Raw genomic sequence first — 18,675 nt, forward strand, 5'->3', positions numbered from 1 at the left:
ACACTTCCTATGTGTTCCCTGGCTCTATACTTTTTGTCTTTAATGCCCTTCTTCTGAACCCTTTCTCTGTCTCTGCATATAAAAATTCTACTCATAATTCATCAAAGCTCATCTCAAATTCCTCCTCCCCTACCAAACTTTCCATTTGAAAGAAACATTCTTTCCCTTTGAATAATACATAACACAGCAGTAACTCACTGTATGCCTTCTACCATTTTGTTTTTCATTAGATTCAAGGCTCCTTGTGGGCAGGGCCTGCCCACACCTGATATCATCTTTCTGTCTCTCACACCACTTAGCCAGAGACTTGGCATACAAGGGACAAGAAATACTTAATGAATTTTTTAAAGGTGATTTTTTTCATATAGGATTTTGCCTTAGTTTAGGGAAAAGGCAATAAAAGCTAAAATCAATCCTAATTCCTGTGGGAGCTGGGAAATGGAAAGAGGAAAGGCATATTAAAAGACCGAACGCATTTTATCAGATCCAGTCTCCACTACAAGATACCGTAGATGACATTAAGCCTCTGTGAGCCACAGCACAGGTTCTATTTTGCCGGAGACCATCACACCACTTGCACTCCCCAGGTGGCGCTAGTGGTAAAGAACATGCCTGCCAATGCAGGAGATGTAAGAGATGCAGTTTCGATCCCTGGGTCACGGAGATCTCCTGGAGAAGGGCATGGTAACCCACTCCAATATTCTGGCCCGGAGAACCCCATGAACAGAGGAGCCTGGCAGGCTATAGTCCATGGGGTTGCAAAGAGTCAGACACGACTGAACTGAGTTAGTACCATGCAATCTCTGCTTAACAATATTATGGAACAAATATAATTTCATCCCATGGATTTATGAAGTCATGCTCAAAAAGGCACAAAGAGAAACTTGGACATTGGTGCCAGCTTTTCAAACTTAATTGATGACATAAACATACACACCCAACTGTTGAAACTACACATCTCTGAGACACTGATCCAAGAACCTATGTGAGTCTAGACATGCACATTGTAACTACCCAGCCCTGGCAGTAAGTCACGGTGAGATACTGTGGGAGATGGCATTAAGCTTCTGTGAGCCACAGAAGAGGTTCTATCTCGCCAGAGGCCATCACAAGCAATTTAGATCCAAAACTAATCCGAACACACATTGGAGAGCATTCTTCCAACCAAATAAGAAAATCTCCAAAACGAACAAAATATATTGACTGTACACTATACTTAGCCTCATCTAAGGTTGAAAAATGAACTCAATCTCACTCTGACCCCATTCAGAATGCATTCCCTGTATAAGTCATCTTTTGTGAATTCAAATATTTAACTTTTTCATGAGAGTGACAGGGTTAGGAAGAAAAACATACTCTTCTTAGGCTACCTCATTAATCAAAAGGGATATTCTTTTAAGCCTGGGGGAGCAGAAGAGTGCAGAAATGAAAGCAGATTTACCTAAACATCAGATTCACAGCAAGTTCCTATTTTGTCTTTGATTCTTGTTCTTTAATACAGAAATGTATCTATGCAAACTAAGACATTTCTCTAAACCAAAAGAGGTCACTGGAAGTTGTCCGTATTAGGAAATCCTGACCTCAGAATCACTATGCTGAGCCTGATAAGCTTCTGAGTTGCATTTTCTTCCCTTGTACTCAAATTCAGCTGCTGCTCGCCAACCTAAACTTTTAGGAACAAAGTGGAAAGACAGAAATTGGCTGAGCAAAAACCCCACCATGAAGCTGTTGCAAAATCATACTATTAATCGAAGAGATAATGGGGTTAGGTTTACTTTCCTTGCCAATTAAAAAAAAAAAAAACAAACCTTAAAATTCAACTTTCAAAATTCAGCTTTCCAAAAGTGAATTTTAGAATTTCAACTTTCTAATATATTCATCCGTATTTTCAGGTTATCTCATTGCAATTTGAGAACTTTTACCTTTTCTAGGAAGACCCAACCATGATCCCCTCAGTTAAGAATCACTCCATGCCCTAACTACAGGATGAGCGGGAGACTGATCACCCTGAGTCAGATGGAAGGAGCAATGAAATCACCCGCTGTCCCAGTGACTGTCATAACCCAGGTGAAACACAGGAAGGGAGACCAGACAGACACGCCTGCATTGGTCATATGGAATTGTTCACTACCTATCATTTAGGTCCTAATATCCTGCTGGCTACTTGATGCAAATAACTGACTCATTTGAAAAGACCCTGATGGCTGGGGAAGACTGAGGGTGGGAGGAGAAGGGGACGACAGAGGATGAGATGGTTGGATGGCATCACCGACTCAATGGACATGAATTTGAGTAAGTTCCAGGAGTTGGTGATGGTCAGGGAAGCCTGGCATGTTGCAGTCCATGGAGTCGCAAAGAGTTGGACACGACTGAGTGACTGAACTGATCCTGCTGGAGATCATTTTAAAAAATGAGAACACAGGAGTCATCTCGATTTGCCATGTTGGATTCACAGTATTCCATGACTTCCTTTTTTCAACAAACCAAACAAAGCATTTTTCAAAACTTCAGTAATAAAAATGCCTCAAATGCTATTGAAGTTATTTATGTCAAAGAAAAACAGGCTGGTGAGGTAAACAGGAGAGTGAAAAAGTTGGCTTAAAGCTCAACATTCAGGAAACTAAGATCATGGCATCTGGTCCCATCACTTCATGGGAAATGAATGGGGAGACAGTGGAAACAGTGTCAGACTTTGTTTTTTTTTGGGCTCCAAAATCACTGCAGATGGTGATTGCAGCCATGAAATTAAAAGACGCTTACTCCTTGGAAGCAAAGTTATGACCAACCGAGACAGTATATTAAAAAGCAGAGACATTATTTTGCCAACAAAGGTCCGTCTAGTCAAGGCTATGGTTTTTCCAGTGGTCATGTATGGATGTGAGAGCTGGACTGTGAAGAAAGCTGAGCACCGAAAAATGGATGCTTTTGAACTGTGGTGTTGGAGAAGACTCTTGATGGTCCCTTGGACTGCAAGGATATCCAACCAGTCCATCCTAAAGGATATCAGTCCTGGGGGTTCACTGGAAGGACTGATGCTGAAGCTGAAACTCCAATACTTTGGCCACCTCATGCAAAGAGTTGACTCACTGGAAAAGACCCTGATGCGGGGAGGGATTGGGGGCCGGAGGAGAAGGGGACGACAGAGGATGAGCTGGTTGGATGGCATCACTGACTCAATGGGCATGAGTCTGAGTAAACTCCGGGAGTTGGTGACGGACAGGGAGGCCTGGCGTGCTGTGATTCATGGGGTCGCAAAGAGTCGGACATGACTGAGCGACTGAACTGACTGAGGTCTGCATGGGCACAAAATGTAATTTCTGGCCACCAGGTGGCGCGATTGATTAATAAAGGTAAATTAATACCCATAATCATCATCATCCAACAGTAGCAGCGCAAAACTAATTTAGCATGTGCAGCCTCAAGGACTAAGCCAGTTAATTTTGTCCTCATATATAAGGACATATTCTTTCATTCTCATAAAAGAATGAGAACCTAAAAAACACCGTATCTTGTTAGAGCTCTAAGTTTTCAATATATGGACTCTTAGTAATTGATATGGACTCTTAGTTCATTGATTGCCTAATCAATGAACAGCAACTTAAAGCAGAAGACTATTCAGAGGTACAGTAACCATGTCCTAAAGAAGAGTCATCTGTGAGAATCAGGGACTTTTTAATTCAACAGCACCCAGTCAGATTCCTGGACTGTGTGCTCAGAAACAGGTGATGGCAAAGAACAGAGGAAATGAGCATACAGGAAGGGTAATGTTCCAAAGCTGGGTGTTTCGAGTTTGAGGACATGGTTCTATGGTGTCAGGTATCCCTTTAAACACAAATGCTAAATTATGGATTGCAGGAGGACCAGGAGCTTGACTAATTACTCTTATATTACCAGCATCTAAAATAAAGTCTGGGGCATATTCAGCAAATGTTTCCTGAATTTATGATGGACTAAATGACATTCATTTAGGGGTTACCACCTGTTGCTCCATATTTAAACAGCTGAGATGATGCTCGGAAGGTCTGATTAATTAAAAGTGCTCCAGTCTTTGCTCTAATTTTCCTGCTTCTCAAATATGGAGAACTCAGTTGGGAGCCCTTCTCAGTATGTGGTCCAGAGCTGCCTAAGTTAGTAAAGTGACCTTTCCAGGCTCTCAGGCTCACCAATTCATGTTCTTAGAAAGCTGACAATGCCTTTCTGTGAATTAAAAAGGCCATTTATTTCTCAGGACTTCCTCCATGGTCCAGTGCTTCCTAATGCAGGAGGTGTGGATTTGCTACCTGCTTAGGGAACTAAGATCCCACATGCCTTATGGCACAACCAAAAAGTTAAAAAAAAAATTTTAAAGTCCAATTCTCCTGGGCTGATGCAGTCCTTCACCAGGGCACCCAATAAGGTGACCAGAGTGAAGGCTGGACTTGGAACTCGGCAGGGAGCCGATCAGGACATAGCCATTTGAGGCAACACTGGCCTATCTTAAGACTTTGATCAGTCTGGTCCAGAGGGGACATGTCCAAAGAACTCACAAACCAAACCTGATGCCAGGCTCATCGTAGGGCAAAATTTTAGAGCAGATCTTACAATGGACAGAATCTCCCTTCAGTTCCTTTTTAGCAGGACAGGTTTGCTTGGCATATCCAGAATGCCCTTAGAGGAGTCAACCCCAGAGGGAGGTCTCCCAATAAATAAAATGTAAACATCCATTATTTTTACTTCACTGACATTGCTCTTCTTTGTGGATAATGTTTTCCAAGCATTAAGGCTGCCAGTTTATCAAGTGAGAATCTCACATGTACAGAAATGGCTTCGTTGTGGCCAAGGTCCACTTAAAGAACCTCTTATTCATATTTGGTCCCCACCAACCCAGTCATCAACGAATCACAGTTGCAAATAAAGTATTTTGAATTGCAACAGAATAACAGCTGAGCTAATTACAATAGGAATTTTGAATGTTATGACCCTCCCATTTCACAAGGATGTAGCTGCCTTATATCAAGGGCTTTGGGTTCCTTAGAGACGAAATTCTTTGGCTGGTGTCCAGGACAGCCTTGCCTTTCATCATGTTTTGCTCTAGAGAAAATGTTAGAATGATTTTAGATGTAGAAAATTAGCCCATGGTTTTCAAACAAACACTTGCTACGCAGAGGTTTGAATTTTCAGAAGCAAAAGTTTCAATATTCAGTGGGGATTTTTAAAAGTCATGCATTAATCTGGTTTTGATCTTTTGTCGTATCTACTTATTAGCCTGTTCACAACTCAAATTTATAGCTTCAGAACACTACAGCAGATGTTTTCAATATCCCATTTTCTATCAAAACGGGAAATCCTGGATTTCTAAAACCTAGAGGGAGTTAATGCCATCCTAGACTGAAGGCCAAGATTACAGGAAGAGTAATATAATACGTTGTTAAAGTCACTTATTATATAATATAAATATCTTGAACAAGATCAAAGAAACTACCTGATCTGAATTTAATCAAAGTTCAAAGGATTGCTTCCTCCACCACATACAGAAATGGAAAAAAACACTTCAGAGGAATTTTTAAATTATACTTTTCATTATATTTTCTCCACTAGGATCCCCAATGATTCATCTTGTTTCAACACCAATGTAGTAACTTCCCACAAATAAAACATTTTTTCCTGAAAATTTTACAGTGCATATAACACAATAGAGACCTCCCCCCACACAAATAAAACCCCAAATCCTAACAGCAGCAAAAACAAACAATCCTGAAAGGACACATGATAGTCATCCCTGAATGGTAGAAGATGAAAAGGGACTTTTTTTTTGTATTATGTAACATACTTTTCATACACACAAAAGTGAAAGAAAGTGAAAGTCACTCAATCATGTCCGACTCTTTGTGACCCCATGGACTATACAGTCCATTGAATTCTCCAGGCCAGAATACTGGAGTAGGTAGCCTTTCCCTTTTCCAGGGGATCTTCCCAACCCAGGGATCAAACCCAAGTCTCCCACATTGCAGGCAGATTCTTTACCAACTGAGCCACAAGAGAAGGCCCAAAGTGCACTTGTCCCACCGAGCCCATCAGGAAAGATTCCTTCAAAAAAGAAACGGTGATGCTTACAAAAATAAATCCTCACAATCTTCTCACTCAAACAAATGACCAGATCAATATAAATTCTAGGCAAGAAGAGGAAGAGCTGGGAGGGAACCTGAGGGGTGGGGTGTGGCCCCCAAAGAATAGGACTATAAGCTCCGTAAGGGCAGGGACCACCACTGTGTTGTGCCCAGTTCAGTGGCAGCCACGTGAATACTGGTTGAATGAGTAAGCGGTCGATGAATGGAGGAGAAAATCTGCCCTTGACAGTCAGGTTTCAGGGGAGAGTCAGATAATGAATGCAGCTGGAGCAAAGGAAAGCAAGGCTTGCTCAATTCTTCAGTTACAGAGAACACGTTTAATAGTTGTGGTCTTTATACTGCGGACAAATAATTTTTTTTTCTAAAGTAAGATTTAACTTTTTAGAGCAGTTTTACATTTACAGCTAAGCTGAGGAGAAGATATGAAGACTTCCTACACATCCCTTGCCCCCACACATGCCTAATCTCCCCTATCATCAACACACCCCATCAGAGTGGTACATATCATACAATGGAGGAACCTATACCGACATACCATAATCACCTCAAATTCAGTTTACATTAGAGTTCATTCTTGACTTTGGATAAATGTGTAATGACATGTATCCATCATTGTGGTAGGATAAGCAAGTTTTCAACTTTCCTAAAAAGCAAAATAAAGTATGTCTGCGAAACGACAGGAAATACATACAGCTATCCCTCGCTATCTGTGGGAGATTTAGTTCCAGCACTCTGCTCAGATACCAAAATCTGGATGCTCAATTCGCTTATATCAGATGGTACAGTACAGTGAGCCTTCCCTGTGCGTGGGTTGTGAGTCTGCAGATACAGGAGGCCAACTGCAGTCTCTGCTCCCAGTTCCTGGCCCAAAGCTCCCCAAATGTTTAGAATCTTCTAAATGACAGAAGCAGCAGGAGCATCTTTTGTCCTAATATCTGGATTCCCTGGTGGCTCAGATGGTAAAGAGTCTGCCTCTAATGTGGGAGACCCGGGTTTGATCCCTGGGTAAGGATGATCCACTGGAGAAGGAAATGGCAACCCACTCCAGTATTCTTGCCTGGGAAATCTCATGGACAGAAGAGCCTGGCGGGCTACAGTCCATGGAGTCACAAAGAGTCAGATACAACTGAGCAACTTCCCTTTCTTTCTTTCTGTTCTTTGACCTTAGTTCTGACAAAAGTGGGCTTGCCTGGACATGCTAGTGGTAAAGAACCCACCTGGCAATGCAGGAAACGTAAGAAACATGGGTTCAATTCCTGGGTCTAGAAGATCCCCTGGAGGAGGGCAAGGCAACCTACTCCCATTCTTGCCTGGAGAATTCCATGGACAGAGGAGCCTGGCGAGCTACAGTCCACAGGGTCACAAAGAGATGGACACGACTGAAGCGACTTAGTGCTTGCATGCACAAGCATGCGCGCGCGCACACACACACACACACACACACACAAAGCTGCCTTGGCGGGCTACAGTCCATAGGGTCACAAAGAGATGGACACGACTGAAGCGACTCAGTGCTTGCATGCATAAGCATGCGCGCAAGCACACACACACACACACACACACAGCTGCCTTGGAATTTCCTAGGTGACAATAGCATCTTTTGTTGTAACAAGGTGACTCTTAGTGGGCTCCTAAATGGGGATGGGTCACCAGAAAGATCAAACCATGACTAAATGCTTGAAACTTTCAGCACTACTCTCCATCCTCCAGGAAGGGGAGAGGGACTAGAAGTGGAGTTAATGATGCGCCATGCTTCCGTGATGAAGCCTCCATAAAAACACCAGAGGACAGGGTTTGGTGGGATTCTAGGGAGCTGGAGTGCCCAGAGAGGGCATGGGAGTTCCAACCCACATACTTAGTCCTAAGTATCTCTTCCATATGAAGCTCATTTTTATGCCTTATCATACCCTTTTACAATAAACCAGTAAATGTAAATAGGTGTTCCCCTGAATTCTGTGAGCCATTCTAGCAAATTTTCAAACCTGAGGAGAAAGTCATGGGAACCCAGATTTACAGTCCATCAGTCAGAAATAGAGGTTGCAGTCTGAGACTTGTGAATGGCACCTGATGTTGGGAAGGGTCAGTCTTGTGGGACTGAGCCCACTATCTCCAAGCAGATAGTGTCAGAACTGAATTAAATGACAACAGCAGTCGTCAACCTTTCTGGCACCAGGAACTGGTTTTGTGGAAGACAGTTTTCCCATGGACCGGGGTGGGGGGACGGCTTCGGGATGATTCAAGTGCATTACATTTACTGTGTACTTTACTTCTGTTATTATTACATCAGCTCCACCTCAGATTATCAGGCATTAGATGACAGAGGCTGGGGACCCCTGAATTACAGGACACCGAGCTGGTGCTGAAGAGAATCGCTTGGCATAGGGGAAAAAAGCCCATATATCTGGTGTTTGCAGTGTTGAGTGTGGTGGTGTGAGAGCCAACGGGAGACACAGGAGGAGTGTGTTTTTTCCCAGATCTTCTTGGAAGGGGGCCTGATAAGAACAGCATGACCAGTAGGAAGATACTGCCATAACTTGGCATGAGTTTAGAAAGGTCTGGCCTGGATCATAAAAAGGGAAATGGAAAGAGCAGGAAGCAGAGCAGAGGAAAACTAGTCAGCAAATCCGACGACGGAGGCAAGATGGGGAAATGGAAGCATTTCAGTCCTTTCCACAGGTTTGTTTCTGGATAACTGGAAGACTGTTTTTACTCTTAAATGCAATTTATCGATCCATCCATGCAACAAATGTTCACTGGCACTGCCATATAGGAATTCTCAACCTCATAAAAAGGAACATTGCTTATTCTCTGAGCCCTTTCAGTTTAATGAGTCCCTGTTATGTTCCAGAATCTATGCAGGCACTGAGTTAGGATAAAAAGATAGTCTCTACCATGTACTGATGAGGAGGTAAAAAATAAAAATTAACGTTGTTTCTTCAGCAGCATCTGTGCGTTTGAAAAAAGCTGTTCCCTCACTGTTGCCTCAAGATCCCCCTTTGTCCTAACTCCAAACAGGGTTTGGGCCCCACACAGATATAAAGATCTGGCCAGATCCACTGGTCTTAAGTGGCCAAAATAAAGGCAAAATTTACAAGTTTCTCTTCTTAAATTAAGTCACTTTATTTTACTACTTAAAAAAAAAATCTGATCTTAAGCATTTCATTATACAACATAGACATTTTCTTTGATCCCATTTTGAGTTAAGTTTAGAAAAATGCTATCAAGAATTTAGTTGGAAATTTTACTACAATGAAGGAGCAGAGAGCCTAAAAAAAAATACCCACTAAAAACCCAAATTAGGTCCTGAAGAAAACACTGCAAGACAATAGGATGGTTGTTTGAAAAGCAGGGCAGGACTGCTATATCTGGGGATTTCCACTTACCTCTCTCTAAAAGAATTCCAAAAGAAACTCTCTTATCTGCGCTTCCTCCCTGCATTTCTCAATCTTCCCTTCCTCAGAAGCCAAAGTGGGCAGAAATCTACTTACACCAAGCTGGGCAGGAATCCTTCCCTTTCTCTGCCCAATAAATCAAAGTTGTCAGGAGTTGCCTCACATAGTCTCACTCTTTCTCTCTGTGCCCCTGGAGTTTCTAAAATGGAAATAAAAGTACCTCCCTCATAGGGTTTTTTTGAGTATTAAATCATTCAGTTTGTTTATCCAAAGATGAGGACCCAGCTAATTCACACGTCTGAATTGATGCTAACTTAGACCTAAAGTCCAACTGCTAAAAAATCCAAATGCATAGACAGGGGCACTTTGATAACCAAAGCAGAAATATCTTGCAAGGAAAAGAAAAATCAGAACATGACAAAAAGGAGTATTGGAAAATCAGAGTTTTAAATAAAAAGACGTATAAAATAAACTGTTGGCATCAATTCCCATATGTCCTTAGGATTATATGATCATAGATTCTTCAACTAATACTATCTGTGTTGCTGGGGCAGGACATTTCACCTCTCTGGAGAAGAGAACATCCCTGAAATTCTCTCTCTAAATGTTGTCCTTTAGGCTAAAGATGTTTTGGTTAAAAAGGATGCTTTAAATGTAGCTTAAAATCAACAAAAGTTATTTCCTAAATAGCTTTCAAGTGATTTCAAACTGACCCAGGTACATTGGGGTGCACTAAATTATGAATTATTAATTAAAAGACTCACTCGTCAGGACTTCCTGGTGGTCCAGAGGTTAAGAACCCGCCTGCCAATGCAGAGGATACAGGTTTGATCCCTAGTCTGGGAAGATCCCATATGCCGCACAGGAAATAAACCTGTGTGCCACAAATACTGAGTCTGCATCTAGAGCCTGTGCTCCATAACAAGAGGAGCCGCGGTGATGAGGAGCCCGCACACCTCAACAACGAGCAGCCACTACCGCCACAGCTAGAGAGCGCTCGCGGCAGCAACAAGGCCCAGAGAAGCCATAAAACAACAACAAAAACTCACTCATTGACCTCAAGGGGTTTATAATCAAATTAAGGAATCAATATTCAAGTCATACAGATATTAGCAAATAAACAAGTCAAATAAATGTTTACTAAGTCACACTGCACCGATACTAAGGATCAAGGAGAACTGAAGTAATCAGAGATGGCTTTGGAGGGATGGGGGACTCAGGTCAGGGTGGAGGGAGGGAAGGATCTGAATCAACGGAAGAAAAGGCACAGAATGAATATGAAGTCTTTGCTTTACAAAGTCTATGTTCTTTCTTTAACTTTGGTCCTGTTGCCACCTAGGGCTTCCCTGGTGGCTCAGAGGATAAAGCGTCTGCCTGCAGTGCGGGAGACCCAGGTTCGATCCCTAGGTGGGGAAGATCCCCTGGAGAAGGAAATGTCAACCCACTCTAGTATTCTTGCTCGGAGAATCCTATTGGACAGAGAAGCCTGGCGAGCTACAGTCCACGGGGTCGCAGAGGCAGACACGACTGAGCGACTTCACTTTCTTTGCAACCTTGAAAAAGTCATTTATTACCTTTACCTAATCCACAATTACTAAGAGTCTACTATATATAAAGTATTGTACACTATTTAAATAATGTAGATTTTCCAAGTTAAGAAATGGTGGGGCGGAGGGGCTTTAAGATTAAAGAAAACACAGCTCAAAACTAACCCCAACCTCACATCATCTTGGTTATAAAACAATGAAACAACCGAAACCTATTCCCTTAAAGAGAATTTTTAAAACTTGCTGTTGCTATTTCACCATTCATCAATTAAAATCAAACTCAGCATGAAACCTACATTAAACACATGTTTAACTTTTACTTAGATCAGTCATAGTGTGGGAAAAAAATATTTTTACATGAAAATTTCAGAACCTTGCTCCATTCTTCTCCCATTTGAAAACCATAGTTGTCTTTTGCCACTAAAAACAGTACTTAATTCAACAGCTGTAGAAATAGCCTGAGCCCTTCAATAGCTCATTTATGATAAAGCACTGAATTTATCTAGCAAAAACACAACACATGCATGGGCACTTCCTTTTGCCCTGTGCATTCTCAATCTCTGCCAAATGCAGAGGAAAGAAAGTACAGATGGACAGGATATCCTGAAATTATTTGGTTTGCCTTATGTCACTCCAGAGAGAAATCCAGTGCCTGATTCACAGTGAGAAATTCAAATTAAGTAGAAATTTCTAGGGTAGCCAGTCCTGGGGCTGAAGGCAGGCATTCCTCACCAGCGGTTCACTAGGGAAGCTTGGAAGGATGGCTTTGCCTAAAGGGAAATCAAGAAATCTTGGCTTTCCAGAATTCACTTCCCTCATTCCATTAAGCTCGTGGCTTAAGAGAAAGTGATTAAGGATAAAAGCATGCATGCCATTTCTTAAGAACACTAACAGGAACCAAGTATCTCAAAACCTATTACATAAAATTACAACTGACTGAATTTAGAGCTGTGGAGGCATTTGAATATTCTTGTGTATTTAGACACAATTCCTTAAAAAAATTTTTTTTTTCTTGGTATGTAGGATCTTAGTTCCCAGACCAGAGATTGAACCTGTACCCCCTGCATTGGAAGAGGGGAGTTTTAACCAAAGACATCCAGAGAAGTCCTAGAAACAACTCTTAATGATACTGTATATATATTAAGTCATTGCACATCCAATACATTTCAGTAAATACCACAGAGGACCTAATAGTATGTGTTTGATACTATGCTTGGTACTGAGACTGTATTGGCTTTTTTGTGATGGCAAACAACTTAATCACTATAAACCTGTTATTTCATCAATGTAAATATGTGAAATATGCATAGCTATGGTGAAGATTTAAAGAGCCAATGAATATAAAGTCCTGAGCCTTCATTCAAATCATAGCTTTCTTTTCCTTCTTCTTTTTTAAATGATTACATTGGTAAACAAGACACACAGCCCGGTAATCTTGAGGCTCTGGTAGAAGATACAGACAATGGCCCGACATAGGGACAGTGATGATGATGGTGATAAGGATCTAATAATAGCAGCTAATACTTATTTATACGTTACTATGAGCAAGGCATTATTCTAAGCACACAGCTCATCAATCAATCCTTATAACAACCCTCTGAAGTAAGTGACTAGGGCCATGGTGAAAAAGTGAGTGTTTTAAGTTGCTCAATTGTGTCTGACTCTTCGTGACCCCATGGACTGTAGCCTGCCAGGCTCCTCTGTCCACGGACTTCTCCAGGCACTGGAGTGGGCAGCTAGTCCCTTCTCTAGGGAATCTTCAGGGATCAAACCTAAATCTCCTGCAATGCAGGAGAGCCACCAGGTAAGTCCCAGGGTCATGGTAGTTGATATTCAAGCATGTGGGAATCATCCTCTAAACCTCATTCTTGAGTGGCTGGAAAAGCACCTTCTAGGAATTAATATTAAGCAGGTAGAATGACCCAAGGTTGTGGGGTTGGGACAGTAAAAGAAGTTCTGAGCAAAACAAATTAACATGCAGGAATGCCCAGAGCAGAGAATGCACGTGGATGACCGAAGAACTGGAAGAAGCTCAGTTCTGGGGATGTCTATGTGAGGCCACCAGCAATGTATAAATTCCTGTGTTAGGAAAAGCAGCTACTGGATAGATAGAAAGACAGGTGTTCTCAGGAAAGGCCGGGAGTCCTCAGTGTGACAGGAGTTCTTGGGTGGTCATCTGCCCCAGAGGCCCACCTGTGAGCAGCAGCCTGTACTGGGGAATCCTCTGGACCGGCTTGAGCAGGTAGTGCTTGAGGGCCAGACTGGCACAGCGTGGGCTCATCTGAAAGGAAAGGCATCCAAAGTAAACACGAACATTTTCCTCCGAAGCAAGAGACCCAGACTCAAGGGCTCGGGGAGCCAAGTTTTAAATAGCCAGCAACTCTGGGAGGAGGTTCCGGGAGATACCCCCTTTATTTTAAGGCACAACTCCAACGCGGAGAGGGAGACCAGAGCCGACTCACCACGGAGCCCACCCTTGCTTGCAGGGAGGTCTCCGAAATCACTGACTCGTGAGGAAATTCACAGCCCAGAAATAAAACTACTGGGAACTGGGCTCAAATAAACATCAGAGCCTGTTGTCAATATACTCATAGTAACAACAGTTGGTACTGGGGAGAAGGCAGAAATTAAAGACAACCTGAAAAACAGTCTCGCTAAGTAAACCTCTTACAAGCCTGAAGAATGTAAACTTTCTCAGATGACTGGCTACAAAGGACAGCCCCAAATCACACTGTCTATGGAAACATTTGATTCTGGAACCCTTCTGACTTGACCATGAGGACATTTGATTCCGCCTTTAAAGTTGTTTTCTGTAGTCTGTGTAACAGATACCGGTGCCCAATTCTGAGCCCCACCTCCAATCTCCATAACAGGTACTTACTGTGGGGCGACAACAAAATGGCCAAGGGAAAATGTCCCCGTATCGTAAGATGTCCTGGGGTTCTTACACAGCTCAAGTGAGAAGGGAAGAGTTTTTCTAAATTTGTTCAGAGGGTTCTATTTGTTTCTAAATATGTACCTCCAGGGTCTGGTATGCAGAATGATTATGAAAGCATAATGATAATGCATGTTAAGAAAGCATCTGTTGTGCAAGCATCATTAGACATTGGACAGTTAACTTTCCGCGGTCTTATGTTTTTTTTTGCTGCCAAGGCAACAGAACAACTCACTGGACAGTGATGAGAACCTGGGCCACAGCTATATATACATATATATGTGTGTGTGTGTGTGTGTGTGTGTATATATATATACATCACACTTCTATTCTTAACAGCCTGAAGACTTCAGGAGAAAGGAAAAGAGGGAAGAAAAGTCGACACATAATTTCAAAGTTTAATTACCATACAAATTAGAAGAAATATCTTAATACTTCTAAAACTTCTCCGGTTTGGTGTAAATGGAATTTACTGATAGTTTTAGCTTCAAAACAGAGAAGTGGCAGCAAAACAGAGGATGGTAGCAAAAATACCTCAAATTCTCTAACAACAGCAGCAAAACCTGGGTTTTTCTTGCACTGCTCATCCAACAAAGCTATATTCTTATCAAATTCTTTGATGTATGTGGAATACATTTTTAGATATGGTCCCTTCTTTACAAAGATATCAGCAATTCTTTGTTGTTCCGTCCTAAGGAGTGAGAAGGAATAGACAAGAAAAAGAGTCATTACAGTATCCAAAATATATCCACTGATAAGCAGATTCCCATTTCCAAGCCATCAGCTTATCTTTTTTCCTCTTCTTGTAAGAAATATCCCCAAATGCCCACTCTTTGCCATTTCAATTGTCATCATTACATTTTGCCTGGACTCTGCCAGTCCTGACTGGTCCTGTTTTTACCATTTCCTGCTTCTGTACAGCCAGAGACTTCAGAAAATTCAGATGAATTTCTAAGATAATTTTTTGTAAGAAGAATGATAAAGTACAGACAGGGAAATTCTTTGTAATTACATTTATTTTAGCATGCCTTTAAAAGATAGCTTTTAGTCACTCCTGAGTCCTTAAACTGTGTAATTATAATTTTAGTCATTCCTTAGCCCTTAAACTGTATAAGTATAAATTTTTTTTTTTTTTTTTTTTAAACTGTATAAGTATAAATTTTATACTTAGGCTGTAGTGAAGTATTAACCACTATTTAGCATATTTTCCCAACATGTAGAGGCAAGATATTTCCAAAACAGGCAGAGGTATTTTCCTGGATTATATATAAAGAACACTTAGAGGGAAATTTTTTCATCATGAAAGTAGATGATTGTTGTTCTAATAATTTGGGGGTTGCCCATGAACTTCAACAGTAAATCCAACCCCCTAAACCAAACTTGCCACACATTTCCAAAGATGTCACCAAACTTTCTATTACTGTCTAAATATCATAATGGGCTTCCCTGGTGGCAAAAAGATGGCAAAAAGAATCTGCCTGCAATGTGGGAGACTGGGGTTCGATCCCTGGGTTGGGAAGACCCCCTGGAGAAGGAAATGGCAACCCACTCCAGTATTCTTGGCTGGAGAATTCCATGGACAGAAGGGCCTGGTGGGCTACAGTCCATGGGGTGGCAAAGAGTCAGACACAACTGAGCGACTAAAACACAAATACCGGTAATAGCAGTCAACCTCTGGTATTCTCTTCCTGTTGTGAAATCTACAGCATCTATAACGATGTCATATATGTGTAAATTTTCTAAACCAAACAGCAAAATTTCCCTATTCTCTCGTTAACAGCCTCCTTTAGAAAATGCAGTTTCCTCTTTTTGAGGCTCCAAAAAGACAGACATTTAAAAATGTTTCCAACGTGACTATATCAACTAAACCCTCCTCCAAATCTCAAAAATCTTGATTATCAAAGGGCACCTATAGAACGTTAAATTGCTCAAATATAGGCCCTTCTTGCTCTTGAGACAACATTACTAAAGAATTAAAAAAAAAAAAAATGTAGAGTACTGAGCTCAGTGCATCAGTGAATTCTGGCCATCTAATGTGATCAATCTAGGGGACTTCCCTGGCAGTCCAATGGTTAAGACTATAAGCCTCCACTATGCACGGGACACAGGTTCAATCCCCTTTCGGGGAAACAAGATCATGCATGATGTGCTGTGTGGCCAAAATTAAATAAATAAAGTGATCAATCTATAGGTAATTACCAAGAAAATTCAATATATTGAAAAAGACACAATGTAAGGAACAATAAATCTTTGTCACATGCAGGTCCCTTCTGCCTTTATCTAAAATTGGAAACTCTGGGAAAGCTGGTTAGCCCATTTTTACCAGTTTGACATTCTTTCCTCCAGTTCCTTTAGGAGATCCCGATTGAGCTCATACAGCTGAGGCAAGTAGTACAGGATCTGATTTAGGATCCGGTCCTCAATCACTGGTTTCCCAAGTTGCCTGGAAGCATGGGCTACTGCGTCCCGGAAATCCTGTTACAGTTCAGAGGAGGAAAAACAATGTACACACACATACCACTTAATATAATGAAAAGCTTTTCCCCCAGTCACTCTCTTTACCACAACAATATAAACTGCAAACTGTATTTCCCATGTAGAGTTCAAATTAAAAGCACCCACTTCCTCTTACCCACTTACTTGGATAAGAAAGTACAGACAGACAGACACACACACACACAGACACACCCTGAGTGGCTGGGGTGGATATTTGGTTTTTAAACAGAACATGTGATATTTCTCTTAAATCATTTGGTTTGATCTCCAAACTTAGCAATTATATTAAGGAGGTATCTGGAAATTATATTGGAACTCTAAACAGTCCTTTAAATTATTCCAATACTGCTATATGAACAAAATCCATTTATTTAAAATTTATTTAAAAGTCCCCAAAAGATCTTAATTAATTTTACATTGGGAGCATCCTTTTGTCCACTTCCGGTAATTACTTGCCAACTGCTGGAACATTCTAACTGAGGCATTTGGAGGGTGGTACATTCTTGATAATCAGAGAATATTGGGTCTAAGCCCTTGTTCCTATTTTACTGTATTTCATTGAGCTAACTCCATTTTCCTCATCTGTTAAATGGGTTGAGTGAGTGAGTGAAGTCACTCAGTCGTGTCCAACTCTTTGTGACCCCATGGGCTATAGATTACCAGGCTCCTCTGTCCATGGAATTTTCCAGGTAAGAGTACTGGAGTGGGTTGCCATTTCCTTCTCCAGGTTAAATGGGTTATAAGACTTTAATTAGATACTGCACACAAAGCTTTCTGCAATGTATTTGGCACACAGACGCAACAAAATATTTTAACTCTGGACTTGAAACACTCTCTTCCCTCTATCCAACCTCCCCATAAATTCAAAAGAATTTATACTTTATAGAAATTTAAAACTTTTCTCATCACACATTCTTTTTCCTTGACTTTTCCCTATAAGACTATTTATACCACGTTTTAAGACAGGTCCACCCTACCCCACCCTCTCTCTCCAGAGAACATGGAAAGGGTGAGGCTGGAGATGGTACCTGGCCAGAATTCAATATATCTTGAGGCCTACCCTCAGGGGATAAGTAAGACAATAGTAAACTGTATCACAGTCCTGAGGATTCAAAAAAAGATTGTTCCTTCTTAGAAAGGAAATTTAATTAAAAACCTTAAAGCAAAGGTTGGGTAAAACAGACTCTTTACTAGGCTTTATCTTTTTTCTCCTTTCTAACTGCTTCCCTTCAGGAATTCACTGGGCAAATCAAAAAACAAAACAAAGACCCTGATTTCTTCCCTGATCCCTTTTAATGCCTACCCCATACATACATACACTAACCATTGGTATCAGTATTTCTTGAGCTTATTGTGAAGGACAACAAACTCATATCTAATTTGAAAGTAAACAAAAGCTGCCAGAGTAATGAAAATAAAAACAACAGCAAACAAATGGGACCTAATTAAACTTAAAAGGTTTCTGCAAAGCAAAGGAAACCATAAACAAAAGGAAAATATCCACAGAATGGGAAAAAATATTTGCAAATAAAGTGACCTACAAAGAATTAATCTCCAAAATATACAACTAGCTCATGCAGCTCTATGTCAAAAAAACAAACAATCCAATCAAAAAATGAACAGAAGATCTAAATAGGTATTTCTCCAAAGAAGACATACAGATATCCAAGAGGCTCATGAAAAAATGCTCAACATCACCAATGATCAGAAAAATGCAAATTGAAACTACAAAGTATCACCTCATACTTTTATTTTATTGGGCTCCAAAATCACTGCAGATGGTGACTGCAGCCATGAAATTAAAAGACGCTTGCTCCTTGGAAGAAAAGCTATGACCAACCCAGACAGCATATTAAAAAGCAGAGATATTGCTTTGCCAACAAAGGTCCATCTAGTCAAAGCTATGGTTTTTCGAGTAGTCATGTATGGTTGTGAGAGTTGGACTATAAAGAAAGCTGAGCGCGCCAAAGAATTGATGCTTTTGAACTGTGGTGTTGGAGCAGACTCTTGAGAGTCCTTTGGACTGCAAGGAGATCCAACCAGTCCATCCTAAAGGAGATCAGTCCTGAATATTCATTGGAAGGACCGATGTTGAAGCTGAAACTCCAATACTTTGGCTACCTGATAACGAAGAACTGACTCACTGGAAAGGACTCAGATGCTGGGAAAGATTGAAGTTGGGAGGAGAAGGGGACAAC

General features: G+C 41.2%; 1 protein-coding gene across 2 annotated transcripts in view; it reads right to left on the reverse strand.

Annotated features, from left to right (window-relative positions):
• FGD6 (FYVE, RhoGEF and PH domain containing 6) overlaps nucleotides 1-18,675 on the reverse strand; it is a 114,441-nt gene that overhangs the window by 26,443 nt on the left and 69,323 nt on the right. For both annotated transcript variants that reach the window (XM_043881518.1, XM_043881508.1), the window contains exons 6-8: nucleotides 16,305-16,456; nucleotides 14,516-14,672; nucleotides 13,240-13,327 (exon numbers count right to left, since the gene is read on the reverse strand). In XM_043881518.1, the coding sequence (XP_043737453.1) occupies nucleotides 13,240-13,327; nucleotides 14,516-14,672; nucleotides 16,305-16,456 (397 nt within the window). The remainder of the gene's footprint in view (nucleotides 1-13,239; nucleotides 13,328-14,515; nucleotides 14,673-16,304; nucleotides 16,457-18,675) is intronic.

Source organism: Cervus elaphus, chromosome 3, assembly GCF_910594005.1.
Source record: "Cervus elaphus chromosome 3, mCerEla1.1, whole genome shotgun sequence".
In the NCBI taxonomy this organism is placed as follows: domain Eukaryota; kingdom Metazoa; phylum Chordata; class Mammalia; order Artiodactyla; family Cervidae; genus Cervus; species Cervus elaphus.